The sequence below is a fragment of the Pteropus alecto genome, unplaced genomic scaffold (genome assembly GCF_000325575.1).
Source record: "Pteropus alecto unplaced genomic scaffold, ASM32557v1 scaffold76, whole genome shotgun sequence".
Lineage (NCBI taxonomy): Eukaryota > Metazoa > Chordata > Mammalia > Chiroptera > Pteropodidae > Pteropus > Pteropus alecto.
In genome coordinates this window covers 7,002,763-7,029,307 of record NW_006443138.1, presented here as the reverse complement: position 1 = coordinate 7,029,307, position 26,545 = coordinate 7,002,763, and the positions used below count along the sequence as shown (strand labels likewise).

The 26,545-nt window shown below is 35.1% G+C and overlaps 1 protein-coding gene across 2 annotated transcripts; it reads right to left on the bottom strand.

Annotated features, from left to right (window-relative positions):
- Positions 1–374: 374 nt before the first annotated feature.
- YEATS4 (YEATS domain containing 4) lies at positions 375–26,545 on the bottom strand. Of its 2 annotated transcripts, none has more exons than XM_025041038.1 (7): positions 26,238–26,545; positions 23,231–23,350; positions 20,838–20,904; positions 20,643–20,737; positions 17,383–17,475; positions 17,206–17,293; positions 375–430 (listed from the first exon to the last, which is right to left on the bottom strand). In XM_025041038.1, exons 1-7 carry the CDS (start codon positions 26,286–26,288, stop codon positions 390–392), a joined length of 555 nt encoding a protein of 184 aa, XP_024896806.1. In that variant the 5' UTR covers positions 26,289–26,545; the 3' UTR covers positions 375–389. The 2 variants fall into 2 exon arrangements, with proteins under 2 accessions (XP_024896806.1, XP_006923789.1); XM_006923727.3 differs by lacking the exon at positions 375–430 and adding an exon at positions 9,270–9,921 and having other exon boundaries at positions 26,238–26,542.

Sequence of the window (26,545 nt, the reverse complement as noted above, 5' to 3'; positions counted from 1 at the left end):
AAGAGAAAGAGAGAAAATTCGTGGTTTCCCAGGGCTGAAGGTGTAAATAGGGAGTAAGTGCAAATGGGGACAAGCTTTTTTTCAAGAGCGATGAAAATATTCTTATATTAGATTGTACAACTCTGTTAATTTACTAAAAATCATTGAATTATACATTAAAATGGATGAATTTTATGGCACGTGTATTAATTTGCTACAACTGCCGTAACAAAGTATCGCAGACTGGGGGCCTTAAACTTCAGAAATTTATTTTCTCACAGTTCTGAAGGGCGGAAGTCTGAGATCAAAGCGTCAGCAGGTTGATTCCTTCTGAGGGCTGCGAGGGAGACATCTGTCTCAGACCTCTTTCCTTGACTTGCAGATGATCGTCTTCTCCCTTTATCCTCACATCATCTTCCCTCTGTACATGTGTGTGTCCAAATGTCCTCATCTTATAAAGACACCAGTCATATTGGATTAGGGTCCTCCCTAATAAACTCATTTTAATTTAATTATATCTTTAAAACCTTATCTCTAAATACAGTTCCATTCTGAGGTAGTAAGGGTTAGGACTTCAACATAGGAAATTTGGGGGGGAAATGATTCATCCAATAGCAATATGTGAATTATACTGCAATAAAAATTATTAAAAATAACTATTAATTGAGCACTTATTAGGTTCTAGGTACTATGCTAAGTACTTTACATATATCATTTCATTTGATCTTCTCAATAACATTATAAAGTAAGTATAATTATGCCCACTTTAAACATGAAGAAAGTAAGGCACAGAGAAGTTAATTTGTCTGTGGGGTTACAAAGCCAATAAACAATGGAGCCACGGCTCAAACGACATAGTCCAACTTCAGAGCTCAACTTTTAATCCATATGCTAACACCTACATGTGCCAGGCCTTTTAAATCAGCCCCCTGATATCTGTTTTATAATCTCAATTGTATGTAAGAGAAAACTGAGGCTCAGAGAAATTAAGCAATCTGTCCAAGTTCACACTGTCTGTTATTGGACTTTCTCCAAAACTCAAGCAGTTTCTTAATATTATGATATCTCTAAGAGATTAAGAAGTACAAATTGGCAGTTACAATACACAATGGTCATGGGGACGTAAAGTACAGCATAGATAATATAGTCAATAATATTGTAATATCTATGTATGGTGTCTGGTGGGTACTAGAAATATTGGAGGGAGCACCTTGTAAGTTATATAAATGTCTAACCACAATGTTGTACACCTGAAACTAATATAATATTGAATGTCAACTGTAATTAAAAAATAAAATAAATTTTAAAAATATGCTATTTCTAATTATGCATAACTGTTGCTTTCACCATTTTTGATGGGAGATCACCAGGGCAAGAAAAAGTCTCCTGACACACAACAGATGCTCAATAAATAGTTGTGGAATAAATGAGCCCATACTAAAAAGGGCAGGTCGATAGTTTTAATTTCACAGTGATAGATAAAGGAATCTTCTCGTGCTGGAGACATGAGTTGCCTCAAGCCTGCAATTCTGGAGACTGCTTGGGCCACCGCAGGTCAGGGGATCCTCTTGCATGTGGAAGTCATGATACAAACTCCAGAATACCTTTGTATGAATACCTTCGTGCAAGGAAATGGGCACCCTCATAGTTTGCTGGCGTGAGTGCGAATGGAGACGAACTTTTCATTGGGCAACCTCGCAATGTGTATCAAAAAGCCTTACACCCACCCACACACACACACACACACACACACACACACACACATCTTTAAGTCCCGATAGTTCCTTATCTAAGAATTTTAACTGTTAAGAAAATACTGGAAATAATCTATCCGATAATTAGAGAATAATTATGGTGGTCATGGAATAACATACAGTCCTTAGTGATGATGTTGCTTTATATCACTGCTCTAGATAAAGTTCATGCTGTGGATGAAAAATTGGTGCTTTAATAAATCATAAATTTCTAACTGGGCAGGTCATGGTGGGTAGTCATGCCCCAGGCCTATCACTTCTTCAGTGAGAGGTTTTAAACCAGGCCTATCCATTGGCATCTAGGTTAATACACTTTTGAAATGCCAAAAGTAATACCCCTCGAAGGAGATATTAACCCTCAAGATAGCACATGATCTTGTAAACTAATTCCTGCCTTGCATTCTCCCACCCTCATGTATCTTCCTTACGTTCCTTCAATTTTCAATACTTAAACTGAAAAACTCATTTTCTGGTGCAACTGAGATCTTGCTTTCTAGCAATTGCCATCAATTTGAGCTAAAATAAACTCATAAAAATTCTGTACTGATTTGGACGTTTCTTACGTCAACAATGTTATATAATATATATATATAGTGGTGTAATTAACATACAATATAATATTAATTTTATATTAATTTATAATATTAATTTTAGGTGTACAATGTCATGATTAAACACTTGCATACACTGCAAAATGATCACCACAGTGTCTGTTGCTAGAGAGTTCAGACCAGGTTCTTGTAAATGTGATACTGATGTAGCCTCATTGTCTCCTCCCAGTAGGCAAGGAGCTCAGTATCCTGTTTTTCTTAGTTCTATGGTGTTTCCGGAACAGTCGTGGTGTCAGATGCATGATGGGAGCCATCATATTTGCAATGCAGGTGAGATTATAATGATATTATAATTAGCCAAAGGTCATGCCTTAGCCAAAGACAGTGTCTGAGCTGGAAAAGACGGGTTTTGGTTTATCCAGTTTGCTGGGGCAAAAACGGGGGAGGTCTAAAGAAAGGAAAAATTTCCAGAGCCATATCCTGGAGGTGTGGGGGCATCCTTATGTTATCTATCCTACCTCAAGTCTATCCTTCACCATAAAAAGTTACAATATTTTTTTATGTGTGTGTTAGGAGAACTTTCAAGATTCACTCTCTTAGCAACCGTTTCACATTATAATATTAAGTGAAAAAGGCAAAAATTAAACGAGTTATATGACATTTCACAGAAAAAGTAATGCAAATGGCCAGTAAGTGTATGAAAAGATACTCAATCTTATTCAGAATTTAGAAATTCAAATCAAAACAATGAAATATTTTTCACCTAAGATATCGTCAAAGAGTTGGCCAGGGGGTAGGAAAAATTTGGCAATATCATTAAAATTAAAAAATATACTGTTCAAATTTCTGTGTTATTAAATGTATACACAACAGTGTTCATTTGTTCAGGTATCGTTGCTTTCATGCTATAATAGCAGAGTTGAGTAGCAGTGACAGAGACAGTATAGCCACAATGCCTGAAGTATTTATTATCTGTCTCTTTTCAGAAAATGTTTGCAGATCCCCTATCCTAGAAGATTGGACAGGGCAGTTCTTGGAATTTAGGTTGCTCTTAGAGATATAAAAATAGCTTAGTTCTGGTTACCAAAACTCAATAAAAACATACTATGTGTCTAATCTCCTGAAGTCTTAAGTATAGGAACGACTCCAGCATAAGTAGACCCACATGAAAGCTCCCATTTTAGGTCGAATCCAGGTTTTCACCTTTGATTTACATGTAATTATTTGTGATATCTCGGGACACGGTTGGGCAAGACTCTGTGTCTAGCGCTGGGGCAGGCTAGAGTAGATGAAGGGAAAGCCAAAAATCTCAACTAAACTTGTGTTTCAGTGTAGAATAGATCCAGTGTGGGCGCTGGAAGTTAAGTGGCAAAAAACAATAAAATGCCAGCTATCATTGAGCACTTCCTATATGCTTGGCATGCCAAGAGCTTTACATACAATTATCAAGATAAAACTAACTCCCCGTCTTTACCAAGAGTGAAAAGTCTGAAAGATGGTAATATGAATATAGGGTTAACATTATAGCTTCACAGCTGGACCTGGGAGAGCTTCAGTTCCCGTTTTCCCTTTTCAGGTGAGTGGACTACAACACAAAATAGAAGCAAGCAAGCCAATCCCTGTGGTAGTTCAGAGGAAGGCGAGCTCACTTGGACGCGGGGAAAGGGAAGTTTGGGCCTGGAAGGAAGGAAATATATTAATAAAGGACAAAGATGGAGAGTATGAGGGATGGGAAAGTGCAGGGTACATTTAAGAAATAGCATGAAGATTTGATTGGTTGAAATGGAGGGTGCGTATAAACTAATTTTTAACTTACAAATATATTTTTAATTTGCCATGAAAGCTTTTCCGATTATGCCCAATAGGGGAGGTCTTCTTAGGTTCAATTACACATCAATTCCTAACTCTACTGTAGACCACACTGGGATACTCCCTTTGGTACAGCACAGGAACCACAGATCTCCACCAGGGTGTGGTGAGTGCTCCTGGGAGTGCTCTCAGCAGTCCACTGAGCAGTGCAGTTAGATTCAAGGAAGCAAGGTATTCATCAGGCCTCATTCCCTACAGGAGCTGATATCTCTTGTAACAACTTCATAGGTATAGTTTCCAGGGTTTCTGTGAGAGACATACCAGTTACTCAAGTCGTAGCACTCAGAGAAGGCTAAAGATGTGACTTCCCGCCAGGGACTGATAGTTCTCTCACTACAGATACAGTTTAGCAAACAGGGTCATCTCTTGCATGTGCACTGTTGCCTAACAGCATGGTTGACACACTATCTTTATCAAGTTGCCTTGAGAAACAGAGCTGGAAAGTTAACCAAGTGTCAAATTCTCATGCAGGAATGGAAAAGGTTTTGTTCACCCTTTATTGGTCTCCTCCAACATCCACTCCAATTTCAGTGTTTTCCTTAAAAGTAACTCCTGTTAATAAGTTTTTAAAGTATTTACATTAAATTGTATATATATTGATAAGCACTTAGCTTATATCTATTTTTCACTATTATAAACAAGGAACATCCTTATGTACATGAGTGTGTTTCTTAGCAGTACAATTATTTGATTAAATGATTGGTTAACTTAAAATTCCGATAGATGATATTAAATTGCTGTTAATCTTTATGCACACCAACAATGCATGAGTATCAATTCCTCTTTACTGTGACATTCTGTATTAGAAATCTTTGTCACAATGATGAATGAGAAATGATCTTGCATTAGTTTGCATTTCTCTGATTACTTGTAATATATTTTTTCAAACGTTTATTGACCACCATTTGTATTTTTTCTTTTGTGAATTACTTGATCATACTTTTTGCCCATTTTTCTATTGAGTTGACTTCATTGATTTTTAGGTGTTAAAGAGAAAACCACAGGCCCCAAAAGGCATCACTTGTGCTAAAGATCATGACCTAATTGCAGTTTCCACCTTCACCAGAAATGTCTCTAATTTTCTGGTCAACACCAATGAGGTAATATGTCACATGGGCCCTCTCTATTATCCCTCCTCCATAGAAAGAAGTGGTAATCTGCATGATAAAAAACTTTGCCTTTCCTTGCTTCTCCAAAGATGTCCTGGTCCAAAAATAATTTTTTATTTTCTTTTGTTAATAGCTCCCTTGCCCCGCTCTTTCTATAGAAACCTTCCATTTTGTACAACCCCTCTGAGTGCCCTTTTAGTTGCTGGGTTGCAAGCTGCCTGATTCATGAAATGCTTAATAAAGCCAATTTAATCTTCAAATTTACTCGGTTGAATTGTTCCTTAATGTAAGTAATATAAACATATCTACAGTTATGCTCCACATAATCATGTTTCAGTCAACGATGGACCACGTATACCACAGTGGTCCCGTAAGATTATAATGGAGCTGAAAATTTTCAATTGCCTAGTGATGTCATAGCCGTTGTAAGGTAGGAGCATTACTCATGTGTTTGTGGTGATGCTGGTGAAAACAAATCTACTTCACTGCCAGCCATATAAAAGTATAGCACATACAATTATTCACAGTACGTAACACTTGATAATGATAATAAATGACTGTTACTGGTTTATATATTTACTATACTACATTTTTTATTGTCATTTTAGAGTGTACTCTATAAAAAAAATTTGCTGTAAAACAGTATGCTGTTATGCCAGCAGCAGTCTCATAATCTTGTGTACTTTTTCTGTTTAGATATGCTTAGATACACAAATATTTACTATTGTGTTACAATTGCCTACAGTATTCAGCACAGTAACATGTTGTACAGGCTTGTAGCATAGGAGCAATAAGCTATCTCATATAGGCTAGGTGTGTAGTAGGCTATACCATCTAGGTTTGTGTAAGTGCACTCCATAGTGTTTGCACAATGACAAAATCGCCTAAGGATGAATTTCTCAGATGGTATCTCTAGTCACATGTGACTGACTGTATTTTAAAGCAAATCTCAGGAGATTCTTAAACTCGTTCAATTTGAGATCCAGAATTTTATGATTTCTGGGTTTCCCATTGTACTTTAAAAGTTGTTTCCAACTCCAAAAAAATACTCATTTTTTTTCTCGCTGTACCTCATTTTCTTTGGTTTCAATCTTGATAGTTTAAAGTCTATTACTATTAAAAAAAGAAACTAGAAACATTGGGGGTTATGCTAAGTAAAAGGTACCTGTAATGTCTTCTACAAGGTATTTCGAATTTAATATTCCATCCAATGACTTAACACCAGAACTTTCTTACATGTTACTAATGATTAGCAAGATTCTTATCTCAATGTTTTGCATTCATGCCACCTGATGTTCATATTTGATATAGTCTTAAAATTACTCTAATTAGTTAGAGATTTGAGAAGTATTTAGGCATGAGCTAATGCTTTGAACATGAGAATAATTATTATTGAGGCTTTCAGAAAGGCTGTAGATTACTAGTCTGAATATTATCACTTGAGTCAACACCTAGCTATAGTCTTAATCAATCTGTAAAATATGGATAGCAAGGAACACTACCTATCTACCATACTGTTTAGAAAAATGAGACTTATATTTTGATCTTCTTTAAAGAAGTTAGCTGCGTAATTAGCTGTTTCCTTTAATTATTCTTAGTCTTTATCTCAAAAGTAATTAATCCTTGGTAAATATTCTTTTACTTATAGAAGAATGGGGAAACAGAAATCAAGAACCTGTAGAATATTTAAAAATTTTTTAAATTCTAAACAGAATTTGTCACTTAAATGTTTAGAAATTTTATTGAAATAACTTTTAAAAAATGTACAATTCAGTATTTTTAGTATATTCACAAGATTGTGCAATCACCACCACTAATTCCAGAACATTTCATCACCCCAAATGGAAATCCCCTTCTCCCCATCACCTAGCAACAAGTAATCAACTTTCTGTTTTTATGGATTTGCCTATTCTGGACATTTCATATAAACAGAATCATGCTTTTGTGTGTGGCTTCTTTCACTAGCATGTTTTCAAGGTTCATTCATGTTGTAGCATAATCAGTACTTATTTCCTTCTTCTGGTTGAATAACATCCCATTGAAAGGACATACCATGTTTTATTTCTTCATCAGTAGTTGGATATTTGGGTTGGACCTTTTTGGCTATTATGCATAATTCTGCCACATTTATGTACAAGTTCTTGTGTGAACATGTTTTTATTTCTCTTGGGTACATGCTTAGAAATGGAATTGCTGGATCATTAGGGTAACTAAGCTTAGATTTTTGAGAAATTGCCAAATTTCCAAGTAGCTATACCATTTTATATTCCCACCAGAAATGTAGGAGGGTTCCACTTTCTCCATATCCATACCAATTTGTTGTTTTAAAATTATTATATTATAGCTATCCTAGTATGAAGTAGTATCTTGTGGTTCTGATTTGCATTTTCCTAATTGACTAATCATGTTGAGCATCTCATATACTCATTGGCCATTTGTGTTTCTCTAGAGAAATGCTTATTCAATCCTTTGCCCATTTTTAAATTGGGTTGTCTTTTTACTTTTGAGTTATGAGTTCTCTGCATATTCAAGAGAAATCCTACTTAGATTAAAGCCAACACAGAAATAAGAGTTGACAGAGGGTAAGACTGAGCCCTGATGACATATTTTGAACTCTTGTATTCATTCATGCATAAAGTCAGACTTAACTCCATGAACTTAAGTTTTATGAACCAATACATTCCTGGGGGCTAATCTGACTAGAATAATGGAAGGATGGATGATCTCCATCTTTCATGATCTCCCATGTCAGGATTCCTCAAGTAGAATGAGACTCTTCTCCATAAGTTTTTCTGATCTACTCCCAGGCCCTATCCTATACTATAGGCACTGGGAGTAAGAGGTAGAAGCAAGCTGAATGATGCCTGGCACAATTAGAAGTCTTACTCTCCCAACCCTCAGAGGGTCCTGGGCAGAAGCTTCAGACCACAAAGACCTTTGCACAACTTCCATAATGCTTATAAAAGCCACAACTTAAAAAATAAAGCAACAAAGCAAAAAGTAACCAATCCACCATGAGAAAAACTGTCTTAAAGTGCTAGAGTGGTAGTTATGACTTTACAGAGAATACAGAATCCCTGCATTAGGCATAGGCATGGTTGCCATTTAAAAAAAAAGTTTTTTTATTTTTCAATTATGGTTGACATTCAATATTACATTCATTTCAAGTGTGCAGGATACTGGGTAGACATTTATATAACTTACAAAGTGACCCTCCCAATAAGTCTTACAGCTCCCTGACACTATATAGAGTTATGACATGGACTATATTCTCTAAGCTTTACCTCCCCAGGACTCTTTTACAACTGCCATTTGTACTTAATCCCCTCATCTTTTTCACTCAGCCCCCCAAACTCCCTCCCATCTGGCAACCATCAGTTTGTTCTCTGTATCTGAGTTTGTTTTGTTAGTTCATTTATTTTGTTCTTTAGATTCCACATATAAGTGAAATCATATGGTAGTTGTCTTTCTCTGACTTATTCACTTAGCATAACACCCTCTAGGTTCATCCATGTTGTTGCAGCATGTTTGCCATTTTTAGCAGCTTTGTAACTTATGTTAATGTTACATGTTTTCCAAAATACTTTCCTATCCATTGTTGTCCCTAGGTTGCCAAGATGGTTGAGACATGATCTTAGATTAAGTACTACTGAATGGTCAAATTATAGTAGGTGAGTCCAAAAGTAGAGGGCTCACCATGTGAATTTGAACAGAAGAGGCTGAGGAGAAAAAGGTAGAAAAATTAGGGGTAGTATGTGAAGCTGATATAGAGCGTTTCCTACGTGTCTGGGGGACATGCATGAGGGATTACATTTGTCTACATGAAAACTAACGACAATGTGATAGGCAGAACAACACTTAAGATATGATTTTTGCCATTGAAGAGCTTCTGTATGTTACAATGGGTGCCAATAAGAGAAGTGTAATCACAATAGTATGAAGATACATTAATCATAATGAGAGCTCTAGGTGCTTGAAAGAGGAAGAAACACATCACCAGGCAGGAACAGCATCAGTAAACTACATGTATTGAGCATTTACTGGGTATTGAGCATATCAGATACAAACAAATCAGAATGAGGCAGGTAAGAACTTAAGAAATTAAATATACACATTATTTTATCACTAATTCCAACTACGAGGGAAATATTTGTGCAAGTTATATTTTATAATGAAATTCTGATGCCTGTCAAAAGGATAAGCTATACATACAATGCAATAAAAAAATTTTAATTGTGCTTATTAACATCACAGAATTACCCTAAAATGGGTTGATAAAATGCCTATACAGCATTCATTCTTATTATACACATATATTTCAATTAAAGACTGTTTGAAAAATACAAATACTTTGACCTCACTGCTGAGAAATCTACGGTCAACAACTATAAATGCAGTTCCTCTAAGAAACATCATGGCATTTGCCATCCATTTCTCCTTTAAAGTCCATTTGCAGTTTAGCTTACTAACAAGTTCTCTTCAGAACTGTTTATATCTCTTTTGTCTGATCATCTTCTTCGAGTTTCCTGATTTCATTTTTTAAACAATTTATAGTTTCACGACTTGCTTTTAATCTCTCCTTAAGCTCTGCAATTTCAAAGCTTGTTTTTTTTTTCGCGGCTTCTAATTTTTCTCTGGTTTTCACTTCAAGTTCTGCAACTAAAGAAAACATATACTTTTATTGAATTATTTAATTTTTCTTACATGTCTAAGATATGTCACAGAGTAATAAATAAGGCATTTCCTGAGGTCAATGTTTCCACAATGAAATGTGGACAACCTAGGATATATAACATTAAACACAGGGGTGTGGGTGAGAAAGTCTGAACTCCCAAGAGAGGATCTCAGGTGTCTTTTGTAACTAAGAATGAAATTCTGGCCACTAATATTTTAATTCTTAGGTAAAATTTTAAGATATATTATTCTTGTTTTTCTCCATATACATATTAATTTGGAAATAAGGGGGCATATAATCCAAGAGATATCCAGCAAATAAGATCACTAAACATACAGTGTTCTTAAATATATGTACAGGTAAAACTTACATAAACAGAATCACACTGGTAAAACAAACCCATATCTTTTTTCAAAAAAGATAACAATAACTGTCTAGTTTGAATTCCAGCTCTACCATTAGTTGTGCCAGTTTTAAGCATTTATTATCCCTATGCTCATTTCCCCATTTCTAAAATTAATATTACAGCAAATATCTTATTTGTTGAGGAAAATTTAAAACTAATTTATGTATATAAGTATCTAGAACATTACCTAGTACATAAAAAGTCATATTAATTACTATAATGACAGAAGAACATTAAATGACATTTAAAACATTCTATCTAGCTAGTAATATAACAAATTAACTAAAGAAAATATCACTACTGCAAAAGAGATTACATCTATTTATTCCACTGGAGAGTATAGCATCAGCTTTACAAAGAAAAATGCCTACTTTTATTCAACATTTCCATCTTGTGGAGATTTCAGGTAATTGCTGCTGATGACTATTAAAGCATGGTTGTATGTACTTCTGCTAATACAAGATGATCCCTAATCGAAAGTAGCATGGTTTGGTGATGGGAAAAACAAACAAACAAACAAAAAAACTTTGAAATCCGAAAGGCTTTCAACTAATAATACACCCTTATTAGTTGAATGCTATTTCTTAGTTTCCCTCAATTTCATCTTTCTACATGATATGGTTAAAGCTTTATATTTCTCAGATTTATGAGGATTAAGCAAATATTGGCCCTTTGTATCCATAGGTTCTGCATCCACAGATCTAAAATATTGGGGGAAAAAAACGTTATGTTGTTGCTAATGTGTAATATGCAGTCAGGCCTATGATGACCATATCTGCACTGAACATATACAGACATTTTTGTTATTTCTTAACCAATATAACAACTATTTACACAGCATTTACATTGTATGAGGTATTATTAGTAATCCAGAGATGATTTAAAGTACACGGGAGGATGTGCATAGGTTATATGCAAATAGTACACCATTTTTTATATGGGACTTGAGCATCAGCAGATTATGGTATCCACAGGGTGTCTTAGAACCAATCCCCCACGGATACCAGGGGAAGATAGTATGTATATGTAAAGCATCTAAAACATGCATTGTTTTCCTATTTTGCTCACTGCTGGTCACCTTTTTTCTGTGATACATTTTTTAACAAGTAAATATTTATATTGCCAAAACAACCCACATTTTTCTTTGTAATTTTTCATTGCTTTTATTTGTAAAATTATTTTTACTTTTATAAAAAAGTTTGTAACTTTTGGCCCGCTTCATGGCATTTTGTCTTCTCCCCACCCCCTGGCAACCACCAATCTGTTCTCTGTATCTATAAGTATGTGTGTGTGTTTACTTTCACATTTAAGTAGAATCATGCAGTATTTGTCTTTCCTTTTCTGACTTATTTAACTTAGCATAATTCCCTCGAGGCCTATCCATGTTGTCACAAACGGAAAAATTTCATTCTTTATGGTCAAACAGTATTCCATTGTATGTATAGATACCATATCTTCTCTATCTAACCAGCAATGGACACTTAGGTTGTATCCCTATCTCGGCTACCGTAAATAATGCTGCAGTGAGCATGGGGGTGCATGTATCTTTCCAAATGATTGTTTTCATTTTCTTCAGATAAATGTCCAGAAGTAGAATTGTTGAATTATATGGTAGTTCTATTTTAAATTTTGTAAGAAACCTCCATACTGTTTTCCGTAGTGGTTACACCAATTTACAATTCCACCAATAGTGTATGAGGGTTCCCTTTTCTCTACATCCTTGCCAACATCTGTTTGTTGACTTTTTGATAACAGCCATTCTGACAAGTATGAGATGATATCTCACTGTGGTTTTGATTTGCATTTCCCTGATTACTGATGTTGAGCATCTTTTCATGTACCTGTTGGTCAATCTGTATGTCTTCTTTGGAAAAATGTCTATTCAGATCTTGTATGATATTTTTGCTACTGAGTTATATGAGTTAATTTATATATTTTTTGATATTAATCTCTTATCAAATATATGATTTGCAAAAACTTTCTCCCAATCAGTAGATTAAAGAGGGGAGGAAAAAACATACTGAGTGAAAGGCACTTTGTTAATTGCTGGGGTACAGAGGTGGGAGATAGACAAGAGAGCAAAATGCAGTACAGTATCATGAGATAATTACAGGGAGCCATGAGAACAGACTGGATTCATACCAAGAGGAAAGGGTATGTGTGTATCAAAGAAGGCTTCTTGGCAGTAGAAAAGCTGAACTTAATTTTAAAGAATGAGAAAGGAATTAGGTAGATGAAGACATAGCAGGCCCCAGAAATAGCACATGTACATTTGGGAAACAACAGAGTCCTATAAGACTTTAACAGTTTTAAATCTAGTCAGGAAGAACTGATTTAATTCATTTGTTAGGACAGCATTTACTGTAGATACAGATTCTTATTGTTTGATTTACATTTTTTCATCTTTTCTTATGGCTGAGTAGTATTCCACTGTATATATGTACCACATCTTCATTATTCAATCATCTATTGAAGGACACTTCAGTTGTTTCCATGTCTTGGCCACTGAAAATAATGCTGCAACGAACACAGGGGTATGTCTATCTTTACGAATAAATGTTTTCAAATTTTTGTGTAGATATCCAGAAGAGGGATTGCTGGGTCATATGGTAACTATTTTTAAGTTTTTGAGGAACTGCCATACTGTCTTCCATAGTGGCTGTACCAATTTATATTCCCACCAGCTGTAAATGAAGTGTCCTTTTTCTCCACAACCTCTCCAACACTTGCTATTACTTGTCTTGTAGATACACTTTATTTTTGACAAATCGTAAGACTGCAAAGGGCACAATATATTTGGAAGAAGACCTTGGTTAATTAACAATGAGATCCTGCGGGAAAACATTTTAAAACTCTTTTTAGCTTGTTTCAGTTTTTTGCTTTCTATATATTAAATGCTTATATAAAAAGAAACATTTGTTTTCAATTTCCAAATGAAGCCTCAACTTAGCGTAAATCAATCCAAAAAAGAATAATTATTTTTGCAGAGCTAGTTTGAAGCACAGACCACAAGGCTTTTACACAGAGAACAGTTTATTGGGTAAGAGTATGGACTCTGGGTTTAAATCCTGGCTCTGATTTGAGGCAAGCTATTAACTCTATGCTCAAGGATCTTTAGTTACAAAATGGGGTTAATAGTACTACTTTCCTCCTATGGTTATTATGGTATTCGATAAGTTAAGAAATGTAAAGTGCTTGTCTAGTACACAGTAAGCTCTCATTAAGTATTCACTACCATTTTAATTATTCCTTATAGAGGCAATTATTACTATTTAAAGCTAGATCATTAGTGCTTAAGTAAATTTCCAGTAAAATTGGGTTTACAAGCACAAATATGTTTATAAACTTTTAATATGATTCATAATGAGCAACCTCTATCCTGAATATTACACTATCTAAAAATATTACTAAGTTTTTAGAGCCTAAGTTCCAAGGACTGCCTGGGACATAGTCCTGGTTCTATCGCTAATTAGATACGTTAACGCAGGCAAGTTACTTAACCTCCTTGTGTCTCAGCTTCCTTTTCTAAATGAGAATACAAAGTGTACCACATCCTTACTAGTACAATTACTAACGATTCCTTTTGCTAATTTAATACAAATTTGGCCACCCATTATTGTTTGGTTTGCATTTTTAAAGTTACTAGCAGGGCCAAATGTTTCCCCATTTTATTTACCAGTGATCTCTTCTTTCACTTGTCTATGTCTTTTGTCCATTTATCAATTAAAGTTTAAAATTTTTTTCTATTTAATTTGTCCATTTTAGGGTTTTTAAGATATTAATCCTTTGCCATATTTTCTGGATATTTTTCTTTTTTGCCCTTTTGAAATGTAGAAGTTAAATATTTTTTACAAAATCAGGTTTGTCTTTCTTTTAATGTGATTTCTTCTAACATCTCAAATTTAAAAAGTCTTCCCTAGCCAGGACAATCATATCTCTAATTTTTTCAACAGGCTGATTGATTTAAAAAACACATTTAACTATAATTAACTGGAATTTGTTTTGGTAAATACTATGAAGCAATGACCTAAATAAAATTTTCCTCTCAAAAGTTTATTAACTGTGCCAGTACCTCTTTTGGAATTCTCTTTTTTTCCTGATTAGATATTGCTAAGAGGTAAACCAAAGATAATATAAAACACGTAATTTACTGATAAAAACTTCCCAAGGTTATACAGCTCCATATATAAGCTTTAATACATAAAAATAATTTATAGGAAAGACTTTTTATTAAATACATTATACATAAGTGAATTATTAGTTAAATAGTTTTGTTGAAAACACAAAAATGTGGTCACTTGAATTTTAAAAGAGAAGTTTCTTCTCTGAATTGGGCGCATTTTATGGTATGGGAGAAAGAAAATCTATGGAGAGGAAACGACCAATAACAAAATAACATAGTAAGTACTTTTTTACCTTTTCAAAGTGATCATATATATATCTGTTTTATATTCATAACAAAGTGGGCTGGTAAATCTTTTTGCAGATATAGAAAATGAAGCATGAAAATTCTAAAACACTATGATTTTAAATTTTAAATGACTACCAAGTGGCAAAATTATGAGTATTCACATCCTTTAACTTAGTCATGCGTTTCATAAAAATACAAAAAAAAAAAAAATTACTATAACCAATAATGGTTAAATAGCAATTTCCTTGCCCCTGCATTTACTGGCTTTCAGCCAACAAATCTACTAGTTTATTTCCTCCTGACAACACTACCCTCTAGACCCCATATTCTGCTTCTGCTACCACACTACAAGTTCCAAGACACAGGTGTCTATAGTGCCTGTCTCCAATTTCTCTCATTTCATTCTCTGTTGATCCATTTCAACTATTTTCTGCCCGTACTATTTTCCTTCAACTCCTCCTGTAAAAGTCATCAAGGACCACTACCTTGCTATAGCCCATTTTTTGGCCCTCATCTAACTTGTCCTATCAGCAGAACTGGATATGGTTAATGACTTTCTTGATGCACTTTCTGTACTTGGCTTTAGGATATTATAGGCATCTATTTTTTTCTTCCTCCAGATTCACTGTTTCTTCTTAATTTCCTTTGAGGGTGATCGCCTTAATCTCTAAGTGTTGCAGTACTCACAGCTCAGTCCTTGGACCTCCTTTCTATCTTTATTCACTCCTTTGATGATACCACTGGGTCTCACAATTTAAATCCATCTATATATTAACTTCCAAATTTTTATCTTCAGCCTATATCTCTCCTTGAATATCAGACTTTGGGGTGCAATTCCCTTCTCAACATCACCACTTAGATGTCTTACAGGCATCCCACATCCAACATATCCAAAATTGTATTCCTAATCTTTCCCCCAAAGCCTGCTGCTCCCAGACTTCCCCATCTCTATAAAAAGCAATGACAAGTTTTTGGTTCCTTGGGCCCTACACCTTAAGAATCATTCTTTATTCATCTCCTTCTCTCACATCTTATTATTCAAACCATCAGCAAATTCTACTGAGCCTATCTTCAAAATAGATCCAGAATCTGACCCCTTCACACCACCTCATTGCTGTCACTCTGGTACCACCCACTATTCTATCATATCTAGATTACTGGAATAGCCTCTGCTTCTTCCCTTTCTGCTTTACAGTCTATTCTCAAAACACAGCCAGGGTGACTGAACTTTTTAATACATTAGTCATACACTTTGACTCTTCTGCTCAAAACCCACACAACTTCATGTCCTTCAGTTTAATAATTTAAAGTTCTCATGGTTACGCATAAGTTCTTATATGATCTGGTACCCTATTAACTTCTCTGCTTATCTCCCATTCTTTGTTCCCTTTTCCACTCTAGTCAAAATGGCTTCCTTGCTGTTCCTCAGATATGCCAGGCATACTCTTACCTCAGGGCTTTTGCCCTTGCTGCTCCCGCTACACACAACATTCTTCCCGCAGACAGCCCCAAGGCTCACTTCCTTATTCTTTTAGTTATTCGCTCAAATGCCACAATCTCAGGAAGCATTCTCTGACTTGAAATTTAAAACTCTAACCATCTCCTTCCACCAAAGGTGTTACCTCCCTTGCTTTATTTTTCTCCATATGACCCAATCATTACTTTATACTTTATTATTCTGTTTATTTAAAATCTGTCTTCCTCCCACTAGAACGTAAGCTCCATGAAGGCAAGGCTTTTTGTCTGGTTTGGGCTCTCAGAACCTAGAACAATGCCTGGCATATAACTAGTGCTCAATATATACTGTAGGCAAATGAATAAAAGATCAAAGGAAAAACTGAATGGTAACATAAATGTTAACACAGGGATGGCAAACAGATTTCATCTTGAGTACCAAGTACAAATGATGGCAGTAGCTGTATGGAGTGACGTGTAGGCTATTCTGAGATCAGGTCAGCTTAGAGGGAAAATATACCATGACTAATCATCAATGTGGCATTCTGGTATTCTCCACCTTAGCATTAATCTGAAACTACGTAAAATGACATAGGTTTTAAAAAAAGATAAACTAGTTCACAGTACACAAAAGTATAATTATGTTCTGCAAGGTTCTTCACACAGATTTTGTTAGCAAAGATTAGCAAACCGAGTGACAGGTTAAGCAAGATTAATGAAAAGCTATGCTTAAATGTAATTAGGGAATAAAAGACAAACAGTATGTCAGAGACTGTGAGAGGCTGTCTTTTACCTTTTTGAAAGTAGGCCTACTTTGGGAACAATGTGAAATAGCCTTCTTACATGTTCTGTAGTAATACATATCTTGTTTTTTAGCTCTTGACAAATTTACATATATATAGCGTTAGAAAAAAAAAGTAATAGTTACTAAGCATACAATCCTTTCACCATTACAGAACATATTATTTTTCAGAATTATGAACTCATTGCACTTACATTCTGTTTCATGCTTATAGGCTCCTAACGTTAGCTGACGAGACGTTGTGAGTAACTGTTGCATCATTGCTGTTGGGTCTTGAAATATCTAATGGGATAGAATGAAAGAAAGCCTAATAACTTCAAAGTTCTACAATTTAAAATGCTTTTAAAACTCTCATTCTAAAATCTTCTTACCATTTCATCATAGAACTCTGAAACCACTGTCTTTTTTCCCAGCATCGCATTGGTATCTGATTGAAACAACTTTAATAAATGATACAATGTTACCTGTGAAATAAAAACAGACATGGCATCTGTGCAATGGTTACCATCATCACTGTGAGACACTGTCACTTCTGTAACTGAATTAAAGACTAGAATCAGTAAACATATCAAATTCGGGATCTTTTCTCAACTACAACTTACTGTGGCAAATCATCCAAACTCTGTACTTTTTTTTTCCTGTTAGGTGTTACCATCCATCCACATCTCCTAAACATGAATGTTTTGAAGAAGGTAAGTAAAAATCTATTACAAAGCATTTCTAGAGAGTGACTATATATAAAAATAACATAAGATATACCTATGGAACTTAAACTGGGAAATCGCTAAGACATAAATTCTTTTACTTATATAAGCGAAATTAGATCAGTTGTGACAGTTATTCTGTGAAGTTTAAAGTTTACAAATTTACTGTGGGGGGGGAAGATTTGATACTTTCAAAAGTAATGACTAATACTATAATGCTCAGGGTGGGAAAAATAATTTCTTTGGTGATCTATAAGATTATTACATAAGTAGCAAACAAAAAGTCAGCGATAATTCACTTTGTCAAGAGCAACGTATCTTCAAAATACTTAAAAACAGGTGTAGTAAGACATCAAAAGAAAAGTCTTGCAGCACAATGTGCGATTACTTGAGCAAAATAAAACCCAGCTGACAAAACATCAGAGTTCATGCTGAAGTTGTAGAAACCGATTCAGAGGCTTCAAAATTTTTTCCAAAATGTAGCTAAAATCATTATAAGGAGCATGCATCAATCACATACCATATTTAAAGCAGATAATTTGACAAATATCTGGAATAGACTGAAAGCAGATGAAACTATGTGAATGGATAGACCATAACAGGGAAATCTAAAACCTGAAAATGTTAGGAGAACTGCATCAGAGGTGGGGGCCAGTGTTCCCAGTGGAGCTCCAGAGAGGTTTCAAGCTCAAAGTGGCAAGTGTAGAAATCAAGAATGCTATAGGGTAGCTGGGCCTGTAAACCTTCCTTTCTTTTCCCTTCACTCACAGATAAGAGAGCATATCCTCCTGTGGAACCTAGAATTTTTTACCCAAACAATCAAGTATGAAGTAAAAATACAGATATTTTCAGATAGCAAGAACTCTGAAAGTTTATTTCTTGGGCAACCTTTCCTAAGAAATTCCTCTAGCAAAATGTAAAAAAAAAAAAATTGGAAAGATAAGAAAAAGGGTTATCTGTCATCATTAGGAGTAGACAGGCACTATCTAAAATAGAAAAATTCAAACTTAGGTATTTAAATATATGAAATGCATGGGAGTAATTTCTAGAGGATCTGAAAACAGTAACTGTGGTTTTCCTGGGGAAAGGGCCAGAGATGGGAGAAAAGATGTTATAGATTAAACTGTGTCCCCCACGCCCAAAAGATATGAAGTCCTAACCCTCAGTACCTGTGAATATGACCTTACTTGGAAAGAGGGTCTTTGCAGATGTAATCAAGTTAAGATGAAGTCTTTAGTGTAGGCCCTAATCCAATTTGACTAGAGTCCTCATAAGAAGAGACAGAGAGATAGGGAGAGAAGGGAATGTGACAAAAAAGACAGACAATGAAGTTACGCTGGCACAAGCCAAGGAATGCCTAGGGCTACCAGGAACTAGAAGAGGCAAGAAAGGATCCTCCTCTAGAAACTCTGGAGAGACCATGGCCAACACCTTGTTTCTGGACTTCTAGATTCCAGAAATGTAAGAATAAATTTGTTGTCTTTAGCCACTCAGTTTGCGGTATTTTGTTATAGCAATGCTAGAAAACTAATACAAAAGACTGTACTTTTCATTTTTAAAAACTATTAAAACCATGTGCATGTCTGACTTTTATAATTTAAAACTACATCAGAAAACTGTCCTGCCCTAAATTTATTATTTAGACTCCCAGAGGCATTCATGTAGATACAGGTAATCAAAAATTTCAAGACAGGTGTCTTCAATTTTGAGCGGTTTGAAGATTCTTAGAGCAACGAAAATGCCTATACTTGCCACAGAGATATTTCTAGGCATAAAACCCAATTTTAGCATTTTGCTTTTAGAAACAACCATTCCTGTCACAATGGCTTGACCTATAAAAGGTTACTGGATAACAAAAGTAAATCACAAATTACCTGTGCCTTTTATATTTTAAATAAATCTTCATGACACTTATTTTCTACAAGAGCCAATTACTGAAAAAGTATAATGGTTTTATTATACAAAAGAACACTACAACAGCTTTAAGGGAATAAAATTCAGGTCTATGTAGATCTATAAAGAAACCTATTCAATAATTTAATAACATTACTTTCCTTTTCCAAGAGTGGACTTTGAGAGCTGTCTCATAATGATATAAAGATTTCTTTCAGAAAAGTATTTTCCAACTGGGAGGGGTTGGGGGATGACAGATGAGAAGACAGACAGATAAGGCCACATATTCTCAAAAATGAATTCAAAGCAATCTTAAAGTTAAAAAAAAAAGCTTCTGCTCTAGTAACATTACTGACTTCTCCTTCTCCCTCTCTCTCAATTATCTGCTGAATTCTGTGCTCTATTTTCCCTAATAGACTATTTCCATTAAGGGTAGGAGCAATGTTTCATCTTTGTACCAAGATATCTGAAAAATATCTTGCCAATAATAGATATTTAATAATTTCTTGCCAAACAGAATATAATGCAAGGGTATGCTAGAAGGACAATAAAAAATGGTAAGAGATCTAGAAACCTTATCACATGGAAAATGTTTAAATGAGCTATAGATGTTTATTCAAGAGAATAATGTCACATTTGATAGTAATTAAGAAAATTAATGTATGAATAGTTATCAATAAAAAGTTCAAGGAAGCTTAAAATAGAGCATTCTTAAAACTAGAACTACCCCAGCCTGAACAGGGTATTTCATTTAATAAGTCTCTCTCTATACTGAAGATAGCAAGTCCAAATGAAATTCTTATTTGAGAGATGGCCTAAAGAAATTCCTACCTATGCAGAATATGGCCTATATTGAAAAATAAAAGTTGAGAAAACACTTCATTAAAAATGAAAAATCTTAACTCATGCCATAAGCTTATATAAAGTATATTTGAATAAAAATGTTAACATATGAAGAGCTCTTCATTAACTAATGTTACATTTTCACAACTAAAAAATTCTACTTTATATTTGCAAAGATAACCATTACTCACAGGTCTTTCATTAGGATCAATGAAGAATATTTTGATGATTATTTCGAATTCACCCCATCCTGTTTCAGTAATTTCATATGGAGGCTTAGTAACAACTGAAGAGACAAAGAAATAAAACAATTATAATTGTAAATTACTGATAGTTTACTAACTCTTTTTAAATTTGTAAATTAGAATAAAAAAACTGTACTGTACCTCTCAAAGGATTGCCATAGCTTTCATGTAATTTAAACTGGATTTTCTTCACATATGCTGACATATCCTAAAATACAAAGGAATTAATTAGTTCTTTCATCTACATAAAAACTAGGAGGGAACTATGCTGAGCACATGTAACTAATTTTATAAAATATACTTCCCCTTAAATATGGAATCCAATTTTCTTCTTTTTTCTAAAAAAATTAATTAGTTAATTTTTTATGGTAACATTGGTTAATGAAATCCAGTAAGTTTCAGTTGTACATTTTAACAGAATCTAATTTTCTAAAAACCATGAGTTATACTGAGTAGATTTATTTTAAACAAGGAAGCCTGTGCTGAATTCCTTCATAATTCACAATATATAGGAATATACAAATCAGTTCACTTATTTTGCAAATCCTGTTTATATTTATACCTATAGACTACTCTAAATCAATTTTGATTTTTCCACAAAAATAACTATATAAATATATAGAAATAACTGTATAAACCAAAGCAAATCTAAGAACTAAGCAACTTCGAAGAACAAAATTATATAAAGCTAAGGTCAACTAAACTAAGTAACCTAGAACTGTTGGATATAAAACTCCTTTTCTTATTTTGAAGCATAGGAGCATAGTCATTCATTCTGGCACGTCAAATGGATTCCCCTAGTGAATGTGGCTTTTTCAAAAATAATTCATTCTAGAAAAATAGTAAAATGCAAAACCATTAAGTTGCACTCAATAGTAATGTTCATTAATCTTTTTTATTTGCTTTTAGGAATTTTTTACATGCTTACTATCTATATATATTTCTAAATTGGAATTATATATAATGATATATTAATATCTGCTTTTATCACTTAGTATTATATTGTGAACATTTTTTCTGAGGCAGATTTCCTTAAGCATCTTTGCAGACTCTTTAGGAAATACTTTTATTCCTTTCTTTCTGAAAACATGAGTGACTACCAATATTGGGTACCAGATGCCATCATAGTAAATAGCATCTTTTAGGATATTCTCAGGATCTCGCTGTGGAGTGGAGTTGGGGGGACAGAAAAATCAGCATTTCAGTGTAATCTGTGTTGTGAGAGCATGAGGTACAAGATTATAGGAAGGGCACTTAACAAACAGTCTTTGGAGATCAAGGAAGTAGTTCTAAAGAAAATATACTTGAACTAAGATCTAAGGGAACAATAAGAATAGAGTAGGTGGAGAGGAATGAATGAAGAGGTTTAATTTCCTTGGGGAATTTGAGAGTAATTTAATATTAGTAGAATGTAGGGTATAAGGAAATGATGAGGCAAACACAAATAAGGTATAATGCTGAAGAGACAGTAGAGGGAAAGATTATGGCATACTTTCTAAAATATGATTGTTTTAACTTTATCATGAGGGCAATAGGTAGTCACTGAAGGATTTTTTTAAAAATAAGTTATGAGATATTCACATACCACACAATTCATCCATTTAAAGTGTACCATGCAATGGTTTTTAGTGTATTCACAGTTGTACATCCATCACCATAATTAATTTTAGAACATTTTTATCACACAAAAAGAAACCCCAGATCCTTAGCACTCACTCCTAAATCCCTCTTCCTCCCACCCAACGGCAACCACTAATCTGTGTCTATAGATTTGCCTATTCTGGACATTTATAAAAATAGACTCATACAATATGTGGCCTTTTGTGTCGGGCTTCCTTCTCTTACCATGTTTCTAAATTCCTCCATGGGTAGTAGCATGTATCAATACTTTATTTCTTTTTATTGCCTAAGAATATTCCATTGTATGGAAATACCACATTTTATTTATTCATTTAGTGGTTAAGAGACTTTTGGGTTGTTTCCATTTTCTGGCTATTATAAATAATGCCACTATGAACATTCGTATAGAAGTTTTTGTGTGGGCTTTGAAGGGTTTAAATAGAGGAATAGTTTATTCATTCAATAAATATCTGTTGAACACCTATTATGTACTGGCTTCATTCCAGGTATTACAGATTCAGCAACAAAACAAAATTTACCAGCAGTTTGTATAGCAGTTTTGCCTTTCGTCTTCTCTGGTGGTCTTATTACCAAATTATAACTTAAAAATTAACTTCTATTCCTGAAACATGATTAAATACTAGGCTAACTTAAGACATGGTGATTAGAATACGTGTTGTGTTTATAGCATAGTTGTTACTAACTTAATTTTAATAGGAAACATTTTTGGAAATTGATTTCTACTGAACAATTACATGAAGATGACAGCTCTTTACTCTTTTGACTTTATCAGTAACATTTCTAAAAAGGACCAATTTTATAATCAGAAAGTCACTATAAAATAATATTACAATTTATCCTTAAGCAAAACAAACTGTACCTTCAAAAAAGTTATCAGAAAAAGCAGTGCCTACCTCATTTCTATATGGTTTTACGTATACTGTCCACTGATGGGTATGCCCATCCTCTTCTCTCTTCTTTCCAAAATATCGAGCAACATTACCATAAACTATTGGTTTAACGATAGTAACTCCCTAAATGAAAAATAATTTAAACACTGATTAATATTTATTTGGGTAATGACACACCAAACAGAATAAAAGCTCTGAAAGCTTGTTTTAAGAAACAGCAGGCAATCTAACAACCTTGAGTTTGTTTATAACAGTAATTTCTCTCAAAAAAATTTTAGACAATTATCCTCATTTCATATCAATACAAATAACACCAAATTACAATGTTCTCACTTTGAAATGCCTCTTTAAAACATGTAAAGTACTTTGAGAGTTTTTCTGAAAAGAAACACAAAAGGCTCTTTATTTACAAACTTTAAAATGAGGTTCTGGAATGAAGAACCAACTTCCACTGCCATTACCTGATAGCAATGTCCTTATTTATCAGCTCGTGGCAGTGTTTTCCAAAGCACAGTACAAATATTAAAGGCAGTTTGGGAGAGGATTTTAGGCAGAATAAGAGCAAACATTTTTCACTTTATTATTTACGTGTTTAATCAGTATTAGAAAAACCACAACTATAGCAATTCAAACACACAATTTCAAAAACATTAATGCTTAGGAATGGGGTTTTAAAAATTGATCTAAATAAAAATGTTAAATATTACAGTTGGATTCGGATAATGATGAAGTGGCACTTGGATGACTGATGCTTGTTTGACACTGGCCAATGGCATGGCATGTTTGCTACATTTGTGCTCAGTTCTGAAATGGACATGTTTCTCATCACATCCAGTAAGTGTAAAGGCAGTGAGTGTTAACATATTATGGAAAAAAGAAAAAAAATTCAAGTGAAGACAAAATACTGAATGTCGCACATAAATTTGAGACCAATTATTCAATACTAAGAATGTATCTGAAAGTCAAAGAGCAAGATATACCACATGTGAAAAGTGCTGTACCAATGTTATCGTCAATAAAAAAATGAGGAAAAGCAGTGAACAAATGGAAAAACTTGTTTGGATAACTAATAAATCCAATACCTATCACCCTAAAGTTAGTTTAGAAGAAGGCAGTTTGCATGAGAACTTAATCATAGAGTCTGACACTTTTGTGGCAACCACAGATGGGAACTTAGGTTCAAGGCCTGAGTGAATGAGGACAAAGAGTGCTGACTAACAGGTGAGTGGATAATAGATCCTGTTGCTGCTGCTACATGTTGGTAGGAAGTTAGAGCTCCTCAATGATTAAAAAAAAGGGGGCTCATGTGTCAATAGTCTTTCTACCTGGATGAAATTTACCTAAATTGGAAACAGATGCCTATAAGACAGCATAACAATTAGTATGGAGAAGAAATAAGTCCCTAATTTTAAAGCTTTACATGACTCACACCCCTTTTTGGTGGAAAAGCATTTGAGGACTACAGGCCTGATCTCCACAAATCACTGGACTTAAATTTACAAACTTTTAGAACCTAACACGATTACAAGTATAGAAAGTTCTGTAGGTCTCCTCTAAAATCTGTTTTAACCCTTTGTTTGGAAGTACTTTCCTATCAGTCCAAAACCTTGCCCAAAAACCTGGGCAAAATGTATATGTTTACGAAGCTTCTAGTACTATGAATTTTACTTGGCATCTTCCTCCTTAAATTTCAGCAGGTTTTGAAATTTTTGAAAAACTCCCACTTTACATATGATCTTAAAGCACTGTGTATGACAGTTGTAAAACACAGTATAATCAAAATCATGTGAAAACAATATGATATACTTTTGACTCTTTAAAAAACCTATATTAACTAGATTGGTGCAAAAACAAGTGATTTAAAAAAATTTCCTGAGATAAAAAGGGGTAAAAATAGATGTTATTTCGGGAACCAGCTGGTCCTGCCTTAAAAATTAACGGGCTAGGAAACGTAAGAAAGTGGGAGGGAAATTTCGAACGTTATGGTAGGCTCTATGATAACTTTAAAAGCTAACATTTATGTTCTCTATGTGCCAGGCAATGTTCTCTGCATGCCTTGATTAATGTCTTAGTCTTAATTTTGGAAACATCATGAACTTGTGAAGAGGAATTTACCTCTTAATTGGCCAACATTTCTAATTAGCTCTCTTCTGCTTCTGTAAACATGCCTGTTGTAAGGCCAGAGATCTCAAGGTCAACTGAGAACTCATCCTCCACTAAAGATGTATTGCTTTGGTGCTTGTTACAAAAGATGTATTACTTAACGCTTGTTAGAAAGTTCTATGATTTCTAACTGCCTGTAGCAACTTCAGAGGTCTGTAAATCAGCCCATGCCAACTTTAACAACCTGAGTATAAAAACAAAATTGCCTTTAAGTTCGAGGCCCAGATTTTCAGAGCACTAGCTCTTCTGGGATCGCTGGCGAAACGAAATTGAGTTATTCCAAACTTCCGGGTGCTGCTTGATTTCTCGCTGGTCTGAGTTTTTGCAACTTTTCTGCAACATTTGGGCCAGTTTTCTGACGTTTTCTATCCCCCATTTCTTCAGTTATCGCACTTGTAAACACTGTGGGTAATACTGTTTTTGTAAAGTTGCTGTAAGGACTGAATCAGAGAACTGGATAAAGCTTTTGGCCACTATGCTTGGCACACAGTAAACGTGCTACTGCTATTATCCTCACAATCAGGACGGTGGCAGCTTACCAGTGACCCGAGCTGGCAGCATCAAGCCCTTGGAGCGGCTTCTTTCCTTATTCTGCTTTCCCTAAGCCACCACTATGTTTACTTTTTTGGGCGGAGATGAAAGGGACGTGGTGACACTGTGAAGTTGGGGCCCAACGAAACACTGGTTTTTCCACAAGGGCTTTGACTCGCTCTCTTCCTTAGATGCCACGGTTCAAGCCCGAGGCAAGAAGTCGCGAGAGGGAAACAGCGCACCCTCCCCACGCAGCGTAGGGAGGAGCCGGGGCAGAGAGCCACTCCCGGATAGGAGGCGCGGCCCGAGCACTGACCTTCACTCTCCCGCCGGAGTCAGGCCCAAATTCGGCCATTCTCTTGAACATATTGTCCTACGGAAGAAGCCGCCGCCGCCGCCGCCAAGGAAAGAGACCGAGGCCGGCGGGGTCGCCGCTCCGCTTATAGGCCCCGCTCCTCCTGCACGGGCCTCGGCGGAGGGTTTCTGGCCGAGGGAGAGCGACTCACTGGCGCGCGGGGAGACGAGGAACCGCCGACTATTCGCCGAGCGCGGCGTCCCAGACGTCCATTCACCCCGTGCGGGTGGAGAACCGGACGCGAGGGATGGCGGCGACGCCGCGCGCAG

Coding starts and splice junctions, on each gene's coding strand:
- YEATS4 (XM_006923727.3), bottom strand. CDS start 26,288: ATGTTCAAGAGAATGGCCGAATTTGGGCCTGACTCCGGCGGGAGAGTG. Junction 20,738..20,837: donor CTATGGCAATCCTTTGAGAG/GTACAGTACAGT, acceptor TTGTCTCTTCAG/TTGTTACTAAGCCTCCATAT. Junction 17,476..20,642: donor TTGATCCTAATGAAAGACCT/GTGAGTAATGGT, acceptor TTTATTTCACAG/GTAACATTGTATCATTTATT.